Here is a 13079-nt window from a genome sequence, read left to right on the forward strand (position 1 = left end):
TGTTTTATTTTGTCTCTAAGGTTGTTTCCAGATTTAAAGTTTTGTGATTTGTATGAGCTTGTGAATATATATGCCAGGCATCTAGTAAATGCTCAATGAATAGTGAAAGAATAAATAACTAAAACCAAATGGTAAACAAGGACAGATAGGAAAATATAAGTAAATCATAAATCATTTATATTTTAAATGGTCTAGAGAAAAATAATGAAACAAAGGAAAGAATAGGAGTTCTGTTCGTGGCGCAGCAGAAATGAATCTGACTAGAAACCATGAGGTTGCAAGGTTGATCCCTGGCCTTGCTCAGTAGGTTAAGGATCCATCTGGCGTTGCCATGAGCTGTGGTATAGATTGCAGATGTGGCTCGGATATGGCATAGCTGTGGCGTATGCCAGCAGGTCAGCTGTAGCTCTGATTGGACCCCTAGCCTGGGAATTTTCATGTACTTAGTGTGCGGACCCTACCAAAAAAAAAAAAAAAAAAAAGCACGAAACAAACAAAAAAAAAAAACAAAGGAAAGAATATTGAAAATCAAAATTCATTGTTTTTTGAGCGTGACAACCTATAGCAAAAAGACAAATTGCTAACGCATCCTTTGGGACTCATTTTGGCAACAGAATACTTTCCGTGAGATGGAGCAGGGATTTAACCAAAGAAATGGTACAGTAAGTTAATTGCATAGATTCTGGAGTAGAATTGCTTGGATTTGAATCCTGGGTTAATCACTTATTGGCTGTGTAAATTTGGGCAAATTAACTTTTCTGTGCCTCAGTTTTTCTTCTGTAAACTAGGTCATGTGATAGAACCTTTCTCATAGAGTTATTGTGGGGGATTTAATGGGATAATTCACCTAAAATATTTTAAACAATAACTGGCTTATAAGAAGCTCCCACCCCATGTTGTCTACAATTATTTATTAAATGGGACATTTTATTAAATAATTCTTAAAATATAAAATAGGGCTTTTCCCTGATGGACATGACTTAAAGATGAATGGTTGTTATGGAGAACAAAATAAAAATGTGGATGTACTTAAAGTGGAGTAATTGAGGCAATTATACAGAGAGGTAAGTCTTAATTAAATTTTTTTTTTTAAGTCCATGGGGTTGGAAAGAGATGCAAAGGTTTTCGAAGAAGAGATATTATCTCAAAATTGTGACCCAGAAAAGTTTTACTGAATACTTTTGTATAGTAGTTCTCTCTTGCTCTTTTTCTGTTTTTTCTTATTTGTTTTAAAAAAGTTTCTTGAACTTTGGTCCATTTTAAAGAATGTGCTGCAAGGTACCTGAAAATGATAGCTAGCATCTAGTATAGTGCATAATACCTTCTTTTAGAAAAATGAATGAATAATATAAGGATTTTCACAGCAAGAGTTCCTGTTGTGGCTTAGCAGGTTAAGAACCTGACTAGTATACACGAGGATGCAAATTCAGTCCCTGGCCTTGCTGAATATGTTAATGATCTGGTGTTGCTGCAGTTGTGGTTGGATATGTGGCTTGGGTCCCGAGTTGCTGCAGCTGGAGCTCCAATTTGACCCCTAGCCTGCGAACATCCATATGCTGCAGGTGCAGCCCTAAAAAGAAAAAAAAAATTAAAAAAATATTTACATAGCAATTAACAAACTATTGTAAAACAGATTATCGATATAGGAGCCTTATTTTCAAATTAAACATTTATGGTCTTAAGTATCCCTAACATTCTACTGCTTCTCCTTCACCTCATTGTAAGTTGTTAGGCTCAACACATCCTTGCAAGGAAGTATTTTTTATTTTTATTGAGACCTTAAAGATCATTTGTGTATAATTTTTTATTTTATTTTTGTTTTTTTGGCCATGGCTGTAGCATGGGGAAGTTCTGGGCCAAGGATCAAACCTGCTCCACAGCAGTGACCTGAGCTGCTGCAGTGACAATGCTAGATCCTTAACCCAATGTGCTACAAGAGAACTCCATTTGTGCATAATTTAGATTCTTTCTCTGAATCAGAAGAATTATAAAGCATTGGAGAATTATATCAGAGTAAAATTAATTAAAAAGCACTGGATTAGGAAAGTCTTGGTAAACCTTTTTGTTTGTTTTTGTTTCTTTAGCTGTGCCTGCGGTATGTGGAGGTTCCCAGGCCAGGGATCGAACTTACACCATGGCAGTGACCTGAGCTGCTGCATCCTTGATCCACTGTGCTGCATAACTCCTATGGGTGTTTTGAAGAATTAAGAGTTATTAAACTTGGTGATAAAAATTTCCAACTTTGTGGCCTTCCTATCTGGAAAATAAAGTCCTTTAAATAAAATTTTAAAAAGTGGGGGAGGGGGGAGGCTTATAGCCAAAGCTTTTTGCAATGTTTTGTTTCGAGAAGTGCTTGAAAATTTGGTCTGTTCTCACAAATCTTGAGATTCAAATTCCTAAAGCAGAAGACTTCTATCGTATAGAAAGAAAACAAGTTATTTGCTTAAAAAAATTAGAAAATAAGCTTAGTTCTTAGATAATCGATCTTCACATAATGCATGAAGATTTCCTCTTAATTGCTCCAGAAACCAATAACATTTGTGGAGTGTATCCACTCCTTTAATACCAGAACTGACTGGTATACTTCCATGCCAACAGGGGGAGACAGTGTCAGATAGGAGATACAGATCTGTGCCTCTTCTATCTTGCTTTTGGCTCAGACAGGGTCTGTGGACAAATTGGCTTCTGTGGGTTCACTATCACCAGCTCTTGGCTAAGGTTTGAGATGGAGAAGAAAAATAGATGTTTCCATTGTGAGGGTAAGCTGGAGCCTAATTCTGACTCCCAGTCCTGCAAAACCTGTGCTTTAAAGTATGGCTCTGAGGCTTCCTGTCCTTCCACATCAGAAGTCAAAAGAGAGCAGGTAAGAGAGAAGGCTGTCTCAGGCCTACTTTAGTCAGGGCCCAGAAATGACCTAAGAGTCCAACAGATTCATCTGTTCTGTGCTGCTGCTTTATTTCTTGACCTCTGAATATGATAGTAGAAAAATTCTTTTGAAGGAATTCTATCACTCAGATGCCAAGCCAAGCCCATTAAAAAAAGCGGCTTGTTTTCCCTTTTCATTTTATTTTGTTTCCTTTACTCACCTCTCAGAGTTGAGAAAAAATATGTGCTTTCTACTCTTTGAATACATGGGAAAGGAAAAGAGTGCAGTTTCATTGGATGTCTGAGGAGATTCATTGCTCATTTTAAAATCTGTGATGATATTAAGATTTCTTTTCTCAGATTTCAGTTTCTTTACTAGCTGGTGAGCAGAATTTTTACCTTCTTTTCAATTTCTGTCAACAAGGGTAAATAATATTATCTGGATAGCTATTAAAGAATCAGTGATAGTACCTGATAATATATGATATATAACATATATAGTTCGGTACTCATTTTATAATCAGTTTTGATAGTTTAATTTAGTAAACTGGAATGCACTAATTTCTTAGTATTTTAATGTATAACATAACATTTCTATGAATAATAGGAATGGAGTCCTATCTTAAATCTCTTGTTAGTAAAGGATTATGTTTACACGTTATTTTGCAGTTTAAACTTATATAAGCAAATTCTGGCCTTCAAATAAGAGTAGAAAATGTAAAAAATGAACATTAAATGATTATATAGCTTAATATATTTTTTCTTATACTTGTAGAGAGTTTAATAGACCTATAATTCCTGTTTTAATGTTACTAAGTTCGATATTTAAGTTACAGTGTTCTAAATATTAGTGTCTTACAGACATTGGTTAAGTAATGTTCATAAGTATGGGAATCATTCCTTACATTTGTAAGTTTTGTGTTATCTTGATTTAAGGAGTCATAAAAATGAGGAGGATGTAGAATTCACTGGTGTCATCTTGTCCAGTCTATCATTTTTTATATAACAATTTCTCTGAAGCTCAAGATAATTAGTGACTCACATAGCTAGCTAGTGATTTGTACAGCTCTAATTTTCTGTAGCTTGAAAATAGAGTATTGCTTCCTTTTCACTCTTAATTTCCTGATGTATTTTGTGATCCTTATTTGATCTTTTTCTGTATTTATATTTTTTGTATATCTTATTATTGCTCTTGCAATACAACTTTGTACTCTTTATTTCTTGTTCTTGACAATGTTTTTAATCTTCTTAATTTTTATTTTTTTGTTTTGTGTTGGCTCTGCTACATTTTCAAAATGAAGTGGAAAAGAGTAAAATTTTATTATTTAACTATGATGTAAATTTTTACATCATCCTTCATCATTCCTACATAATGATCCTGAAGTAAGTAGAATAAGAATTTTTGTGCTGATGGCTATCAGGCACCATCCTCAGGTAGACATTAAATATGCGTATGCACACTGTCTTTATTTTTTATTTTTATTTTTTGTCTTATTAGGGCCACACCCATAGCATATGGAGGTTCCCAGGCCAGGGGTAGAATTGGAGCTGTAGCCGTGGGCCTACACCACAGCTAGAGCAACACCAGATCGAAGCCACGTCTGTGACCTACACCACAGTTCATGGTGACCCTGGATCCTAAACCCACCGAGCAAGTCCAGGAATCGAACCTGTATCCTCATGGATGCTAGTCCGATTCATTTCCACTGAGCCATGACAGGAACTTCTGTACACTCTCTTTAATTTAAAATAATGCAACACGTAAATACTTATTGAATTCTCATACCTGTGAACATTCACCCATAACTGTGATGATTTATATTTGGTTATTAGTTAATCTGCCCTAAATATAATGAGATTTTTAGACTTATAATAAATCCATAAATATGTCTTTAAGTGTTTAAACATTTATCACCAATATGCTTAGTCAGATGTGACTATATCCACCGAGATATGCATATTCAGATTCGCCTATTAGCTTATGTGGTGATTTCATACTTGATCAAAGGAGGGCTCTATATTCTTATTGAGTCACTGTTTATCCTCCTTTCATGCAGGGGTAGGAGGTCTGACTTCTTTGGTTTTACTCTCTGATGTTATTTTATGATGTTTCCAGTGAACTCTTATAACCGTAAGAAACATACTGTCTCATGAGGGCTAATTTTAGGTAGGAGCCCTTCCCTTTTACCGAAACTCAGATTCTTGTGAAAAGTCCAGGCCCAATTTGTTTTCTCCTGCTGAACTTTTGCCCTCTCCGTGTTCCTATGTTGCTTTTGTTAGCCCTCTGCTCCCTCTGTCAATTGGCATGTCATTATTAATTCTGTACTGTTTTTGGCAGATCTATTCACTGCCCTAAAGCATGCTCATATAGCTCTCTGATTTCTCAAAAACTTTTTACTATGCCCTCTGAGATCTTATTCTGGTAAGCAGACTTCTTTTTCAAGAGAAGATTCATCGTCTCATAACCATTATAACTCAGTGTTGAGAAAAGCTCCTTAATATTGCCTTTTTCCCCTCTTCACTGTACGTGAGAAGCTCTGAGTTTTTGAGCTTCTAGGGTTTAGTTGTACCATGTTTACTCCTTATTGATGAATTCTGTCATAGTTCTGGTCATTCCTCTTCATTTATCAGAGAATGTGGTCTCTGGTTCATTGTCTCTTTTTCTACCCAAGCCGTTTGAGATGACTTTAACATTCATCTGGAAGATCCATCCAAAACCTTAGGTTTTTTTTTTTTCTTTCTTTCTTTTTGGCTACACCCACAGCATATGAAAGTTTCTATGCTATTGATTGAACTGACAGCACAGCAGCAACCCAAGCCACTGCAGTGACAACACCAGACCCTTAACTTGCTGCATCGCAAGGGGACTCCTCTAGAACCTTAGTTTCTGTGTTCATCAATCTAAAAATAGTATTGACCAGGGAATTGTAGCTGGTAAGCAAATTTAGGTCAAGAGACTTTTTTTAAAAGATGAAAGAGAGCTCTTTGGCCCTTTTCAACTTGAATTTCTGGTATCAACTCTGGACTACTTGCTTTACAAACTTCTTGTTTTAGAAAAAGCATAAGACATGAATGCAATTCTGACTTAAGGAGTAGGTAAAATTTTACTGAAATAGAAAAATATACTTAGATACTGCTGCTATTTTCATTGTCATTATTTGTTTGTATATTTTAGATGGTGCTTGCTTCCACAGGAGTTTGTGTGGCACTAAGATTATTAAGGTAGAAGAATTTTAATGTATTAATAGATATTATTGATTCTAATATTAATAACTCTGGATACCACATGTTGTTTTTATCAATATCTATATTTTTGGAGTTCCTGTCATGGTGCAGCGGAAATGAATCCGACTAGGAACCATGAGGTTGAGGGTTCAATCCCTGGCCTCGCTCAGTGGGTTAAGGATCCGGCGTTGCTGTGAGCTGTGGTGTAGTTCAGAGACTTGGCTTGGATCTGGCATTGCTGTGGCTCTGATTAGATCCCTAGCCTGGGAACCTCCATATGGTGAGGGTGTGGCTATAAAAAAAAAGGGACAAAAGACAAAAACAAAACAAAAAACTATATTTTTAAGTCATTGTATTCTCCTTCCCTCCTCAATCACAGCAGGTGAAGTATTTCTACATTTCTGATGTCATAAAGGTATATATCCTACAGTAATTAGTAAAAATCAACTCTTGTTGATGGTAGCAAGAAAGTTTTGACTGCCTTGGAGCTTCTCTTTACAAAAAAACAAAATAAAAACAAAACAAACAAAAAACAACCTTGAATTAGTGAAGTATACAAAAGTAGATTGCTCTATCCCAGAATGTCTTACTGCTAGTTCATTCTAGGTGGAACCAAAGGCAAATACCTCATTAGATAAAGCTGAATCTTTTTTTTTTTTTTTAAGGGCCTCATACATGGCATATAGAAGTTCCCAGGCTAGGGGTCCAAATGGAGCTGTAGCTGTCGGCCTACACCACAGCCACAGCAATGCAAGATCCCAGTCACATCTGCGACCTGTACCACAGCTCACAGCAATGCCGGATCTTTATCCATGAGAACCCAAGTCCTCATGGATACTAGTTGGGTTTGTTACCGCTGAGCCACGACAGGAATTCTAGATAAAGATGAATCTTTACTATCATACCAGATGTTTCCAGGTAGAATCTAGATTACTATTCAAGACACTATGTGCTAGAATTTCAGAAATCCTTGGTTACATGGTTTATCTTTGCATTATTTCACCCAATGAAAGGTTAGCTTTTCTTTTATATTTAAGTTAACAGAAATAAGATACATGAACATTTTAAGGTGTTGGGCTTATAAAGATTATAGATTCTTTTTTTTTTTTTGCCAAAGAGAAAGTTACCAAGAATAGCTGGTCTCAAGAAATGAAGAAGCTTATGACTTGCTTATGACGAACTCTCTGTGAATGAGGGGAACTGATAGAGTGAGATGATCCATTGGTTAAAAAATTGTTCCAGAATATGTTCCCATTTCAAGGTTAAGAACATGTTAAGGCCACCAGTAAACCATGTATTTTGTTGTTGTTGTTTGTTTGTTTTTTAAAGAATAATTATAAAAAGTGGTAGACAAACTACTCTTATTACAAACTACTCTTATTTTAAAATTATAATTCTCTACTTAATCACAAATCTATGCTCTTATCTTTGAAATAAATACATAATACTTATTATAAACAAAAGTTTTAAACTCCACAGTTAATTGATAGTTCATGTCAATATTAACATCTAACTTAGGTTTTGGTTAGATGTTAATGGTTATATTTTATAAATTATTATAGATTTTCCTATCTAAGGCAAGAAAAAAAGCAAGTATGATTTTTTGCGGGGGGAGGTAAGTGAGCAGTTAAGAGCGAATAACTGATTCTTAGAGCCAGTGAATAACTGGCTGTGCTTTTATAGTGGATTAAGTGAGAGGGAGAGACACAGGTGAGTGAAGGATGGCTCCCTAAGGAGGCTGAAGTCACAGTGGCTCTGCCCCCTAAGTGCCCAGAGCAGGAGCCAGCACATGGGAGCTAATGATTTCAGGTTGGGGTATCGGAAGTTTGAGGTGTCCTTCTGAAGCTGAAGATTAAGACCTGGGAGTGACCAGTGTGATTAAAGAGGGAGAGGGCAAAAAAGAAGAGAGCAGGGTAATTTGAAAGATACTAGAACAAAGGAGTAAACAGTGCTATGGAGATACAGATAAACTGAAAAGCTTTCTGTGACTTTGACATTTTAAGAGGTTTTTAGTGACCTCCATGGCAATAGTTTCTGTGGAGTGGAGGAGGAAGCCAGGATGCAGTAGACCTAGGAGTGACGCGGTGAGGGAGTGAGGTTTTCATTGGAAGAAACAGTTTCAGAATATTTAAGAATAAGGCGTATTTGCAAATAAGTCCAGAGTAATGGACTTTATAGACATGTTACCTCCCTGAGTCTGCATTTTCTAAAGAGCAGCTAGAGATTTGAGTCTGAAACACAGGAGACAAGTCTGTCTTGGTTATCATAGAATAAGGAGTTATCTGTGGACATTCCACAGGAGCAGGAGTTCCCCCCCCTCACCTTTTTTTTTCTCTCCACTGATAGGGCTCTAGAGCTGGCATTACCATCTGGAACAGTGTAGTTGTTCAACAAACATTTGTTTAAAAAAAAAATGGGAGAGATCACACAGGAAGATGTTACAGTCTGGAAAAAGTGCCAAGACCGGAAGCTTGGGGAACCTCAGGTGTGTGGAGCAAGGAAGGCTCACAGTGGAGAGTAAGGAGGGACAAGAGAGAGGCTAGAGGAGCTCTGAGAGAACAGAGTCACAGAGGAAGAAATTCAGGAAGGGGGCAGCCAGTAAGACACAGGTGCTGAAGGAACTTGGATTTGTTTTCTATGCTATGTCACCGATGACTGCAAACTTCATGGCTTCAAACAAGACCTGTCACAATACTGTGTGTCAGAAGTCGAGGCCTGGCCCACCTCTTTGCCTAGGGTCTCATGAGATTAAAGTCATGGTGTTGGCTGCATTACATTCTTATCTGAAGCTTGGGAGTCCTCTTCAAGCTCCTGTGGTTGTGGCGAAATTCATTCCCTTGTGTTTGAGGATTGAGGTCCTCATTTGCTTGCTGGCTGTCAACTGGGGGCTATTTTTAGTTTGCAGAGGCCACCAGAATACGTTGCTTTTACATTTAAAAACAAGTAGAAAAATGCCCAGTTCTGCTATAGGTCATTCTCTGTGACCTCTACTCTGCAACTAGAAGTAGGAGAAAAAAAATAATCTATTTGAATTTCACCAATGAATGTAAGTTCACATAATAAAGACCATACACTTTACTCAGAAGGAAACTTAGAACATTTTACTCTTATTTCAAAGTCGTTCTAATGAACTTATTTTCATGATTTCTCAGAGTACTGTAAATTAGAAAGAACAAATAGTAAATAACAAGTGCAGGCGGGGGTGGAGGAGAAGGGGGAGGAGTGGAACCAGGCATTGAGAGTAGCAAGAAGTGATAACCCGTAGTTTAACACCAAGGGAGGAAGCCAGAAAAAAAAGGGACAAAATGCAGATAGAAATTCCAAAACGGAGTCTTAGTTTTGACTTAGCAAGATAAAGCCAGCTTATATTCACTTTGAACTATGTAAGAAGACAGAAATACAAATTTGTTTTGTGAGGATAACCTTTTTTAAAGATATGGCCAAATGAGGCATCTTATTAGTGCCATTTAGTTCCAAAGTAAGTTATTCTTTTAAAAATTCTTAACTTCTACTCAAATTTAAGACATAATTAGCTATTTGATTTTATTTTGTAACTTTAAAGCCTACAGACAATTTGCAGATAATTTTTTTTTGAATCTATGTATAGTTTTAGAGAACCAAAGCTGCTTTTAAAACTTCTAGATATTAATCCTTTGGTTCTGTAATTATCTTGTTGCTACCCAGTCAATGTAGGGAAGAGAACAAATTATGTGATTTAGATTATGTTACACGTTTGAATGTAAGAATTTGTATTCTGAGTAAGAAGTTCTTATTATTGTCCTTGCAGAAGTTATTTAACCACTCCAAACTTTGGCTTTGTAATCTATAAAGTGGTGCCAACAGGACCTGCAGTATAGTATTGCAGATGACTGCATGGATGGGGTACATGGTGCTTGGTACATAGTTAGTGCTCAGTAGATGTTAGCTACCTTTGATGTTAGAGCCATTTATTAACCATGTCAATATTGTTTGAACAGCAGCTTCCAGTGGTATGCTGTGGCTCTCCTCTTTGGCATCACCCTTAAAACTTTAGCAATGGTGCTGTTACTTGCACTTTTATTCACTTTATTCATGTATTTTACAGTAATTGAAAAAGTCATTTGGCTTCTCACTGAGCTACTTTGAGATTTAATGAATTCATAGGCACTGAATGAAGCATTTCTGAAATGCGGATCCAGACGTTATATTCAGAGGCCTCTCCCCTATTTTTGTTTTGTCTTGAATGGAAAAAAGGATGAATTTATCTGTCATTAATGTTTTACTTATTTATTTATTTTTTTTATTTTCCCACTGTACAGCAAGGGGGTCAGGTTATCCTTACATGTATACATTACAATTACATTTTTCCCCCAGCCTTTCTTCTGTTGCAACATGAGTATCTAGACAAAGTTCTCAATGCTATTCAGCAGGATCTCCTTGTAAATCTATTCTAAGTTGTGTCTGATAAGCCCAAGCTCCCGATCCCTCCCACTCCCTCCCCCTCCCATCAGGCAGCCACAAGTCTCCTCCAAGTCCAATACAGAACCTTTTTTTTTTTTTTTTGTCTTTTGAGGTCCACCCCTGTGGCATATGGAGGTTCCCAGGCTAGGGGTCTAATCAGGGCTGTTGCTGCCGGCCTACGCCAGAGCCACAGCAAGGACAGATCCAAGCCGCGTTCCACTGAGGGAGAACAGGGATCGAACTTGCAACCTCATGGTTCCTAGTAGGATTAGTTTCCATTGCGCCACGATAGGAACTCCCTGTCGTTAATGTTTTATAGTTTTTGGTCATATCTAACAATTCACCATTCCAGGCCCGAAATGGTCTGTGTGCATGTGTGCATGTGTGTGTGTGTACATGAGTATATCTTCATGTTAGCAGCATTCCTTAGCCTTATAATTTTTTTATGTAAAGCTTTACTGGTCTTTGTCTATTTTTATTACATTCTTGAGATATGGTATTCAAAACAGTACATCATTTTGTGGGTGTAAATGAACAACAGTTTTATACTAAATGTTATAAATTTGAATGTAGTAATTGTTTCAATGTAGCAATTCAACTTTAATGTAATTAGAACCTTTCTTCCTTACTAGGTCCACCCTAAATTTTTGAATGAGTGACTGGTGCTCAGCATTTCATTAACTTTGTGGATATAATCGAGGCAGTGTGATAGTGAGAAGGGAATTAGCTTGTCATCAGAGGTGTGTAATGAGTCCAGTCATTTCACCTCCTCGAATCGCCATTATCTTCTCTATTATGAAATGAAAAGGTTGAAGTAGAGAAATCTCTATCTTGGAGAATCGCTTCTACCACTGATTCTATATAAAACATGAAAAAAATGTGACAGAATAAAGACTATGGTCAGTAACTCTTATACTTATTTTCAGTGTTAATCTTTTTACCACATTTATGCTGATCACCTTAATTTGTTCTTAGTTGTTGTTTGCCTTTGAAATTCCTTCCTTCTTTGCTGGTGCCTTATTATCAGAAACAATATTGGACCCCCAAATACGAAAAGAAACTTCAAATAGCATGTGCTAATTAGTGTGAAAATAGATGCTAGCAAAAAAAAATGAGAAAGTTAACCACTGTCCCCGCTCCTGTGCTGTAAGTGAATGAAAAGCCAGAGGAGGACAATCCTGTGCCCTTGCCACTGCTGAGCTGTGAATATTGCTGTATGGTTCCTGGAGATTTCAGGATTCCTGTTGAGAAAAACTGTCTTTTGGACTGCAGCTGTATTTCTGGTAGTGGATTTGGGGTCAAGGTATTGTTCTAGTCAGAGATAACTTCTAAAACCTGGAGTGGAAAATGAACAATAAAAAATGCTCATATGCACATTTTAATCTCACTGTATACAGTACATGAGAATAATGCAGTTTTGACCAGTTTTCCCAATTAATAGAATTCATATAATGGTGATTTTTTTTTTTTTAATGTTAGAGTAGCTGATGATCCCTTTACAAGGTAAATATTCAGTGATTCTTTGTCAGCTGTGTATATGAGTTTCCTAGGAGAGCAATAACAAATTACCACAAACTTTGTGGCTTAAAAACAAGATAAATGTATTCTTTCACAGTTCTGGAGTCCAAAAGTCCAAAATCAAGGTGTGTGTAGCATTGGATCCTTCCGGAGATGTTGAGGAAGAATCATTGCAGGCCTCCCTCCTAGCTTCTGGTGGCTGGCTGCTGGCAGTCCTTGGCATTGCATGACCTGTGGACATATACCAATTCCTGTCTCTTCTTCACACCGCCTTCTCTTCTGTGCTTTTTCCTGTTCTGTTTGAGCCTTCTTATAAGGAGTCTTGTCATTGGGTTTAGGACCCATGTGGACAATCCAAGATGATCTTATTTTGAGATCCTCAATTTAATTATATTTACAAAAACTCCTTTTCCAAGTAAGATCACATTTACAATTTCTGGGTGAACGTATCTCTTTTTTTGCAGGGGGAGGGGTCACATCCAACTGATTACAGCTTACAGCTTGTATATGTATTCTCTTTAATTATCAAGAAAGTTTTCAAAGGTTGAAGCTTTGATGAGACCCTTAACTTTGAGAGAAGCTAGTTCTTTTGGCCTTTCATTCAAATATTTTTGAATACCTAAGAAATTTTAAGTAAATTAGCTCATGGTCATGTAGGTCAAACAGCTGAAATTTAAATCCAGCTTTGATACCAAATTTTTACTCTTAATTACTGTGCTATTTTCCCTACCTGGAGTAGTTTTTTCCAGCTCCTGACCTCATACTTTCCAAGTATTTTATCCCAAACACCTCAAAAAGGAATGCATAAATTTTGGTTGATAGATGTCTACTAAATTGATACAAAGATACAATAAAACAGGACTTTCTGGTTTCATAATTCGAATGGAGACACTTGAGTCTAGACCTGTTTTTGACTTTAACTCAAATTTGAACCAGAAATATCTCTGACCTTCTAGTGAAACAAAATTATTTCTGTGGTATCTCCCAGTTCTGAGATGTCATGACTGTTTTTTAAAAGAGTTTTCTCTAGG

The 13079-nt window shown here is 36.8% G+C and overlaps 1 protein-coding gene across 4 annotated transcripts in view; it reads left to right on the top strand.

Annotated features, from left to right (window-relative positions):
• Positions 1-13079, top strand: part of FER (FER tyrosine kinase) — a 432134-nt gene that overhangs the window by 159666 nt on the left and 259389 nt on the right. The window contains exon 1 of one of the 4 annotated variants that reach the window (XM_047778395.1): positions 2551-2863. The exons of the other annotated variants lie outside the window; for them this stretch is intronic. Coding sequence (XP_047634351.1) covers positions 2726-2863 — 138 coding nt within the window. The 5' untranslated portion in view covers positions 2551-2725. Of the gene's footprint in view, positions 1-2550; positions 2864-13079 lie in introns of those variants that run through there. 4 annotated transcript variants of the gene reach the window in all.

The sequence above is a fragment of the Phacochoerus africanus genome, chromosome 4 (assembly GCF_016906955.1).
Source record: "Phacochoerus africanus isolate WHEZ1 chromosome 4, ROS_Pafr_v1, whole genome shotgun sequence".
Taxonomy (NCBI): Eukaryota; Metazoa; Chordata; class Mammalia; order Artiodactyla; family Suidae; genus Phacochoerus; species Phacochoerus africanus.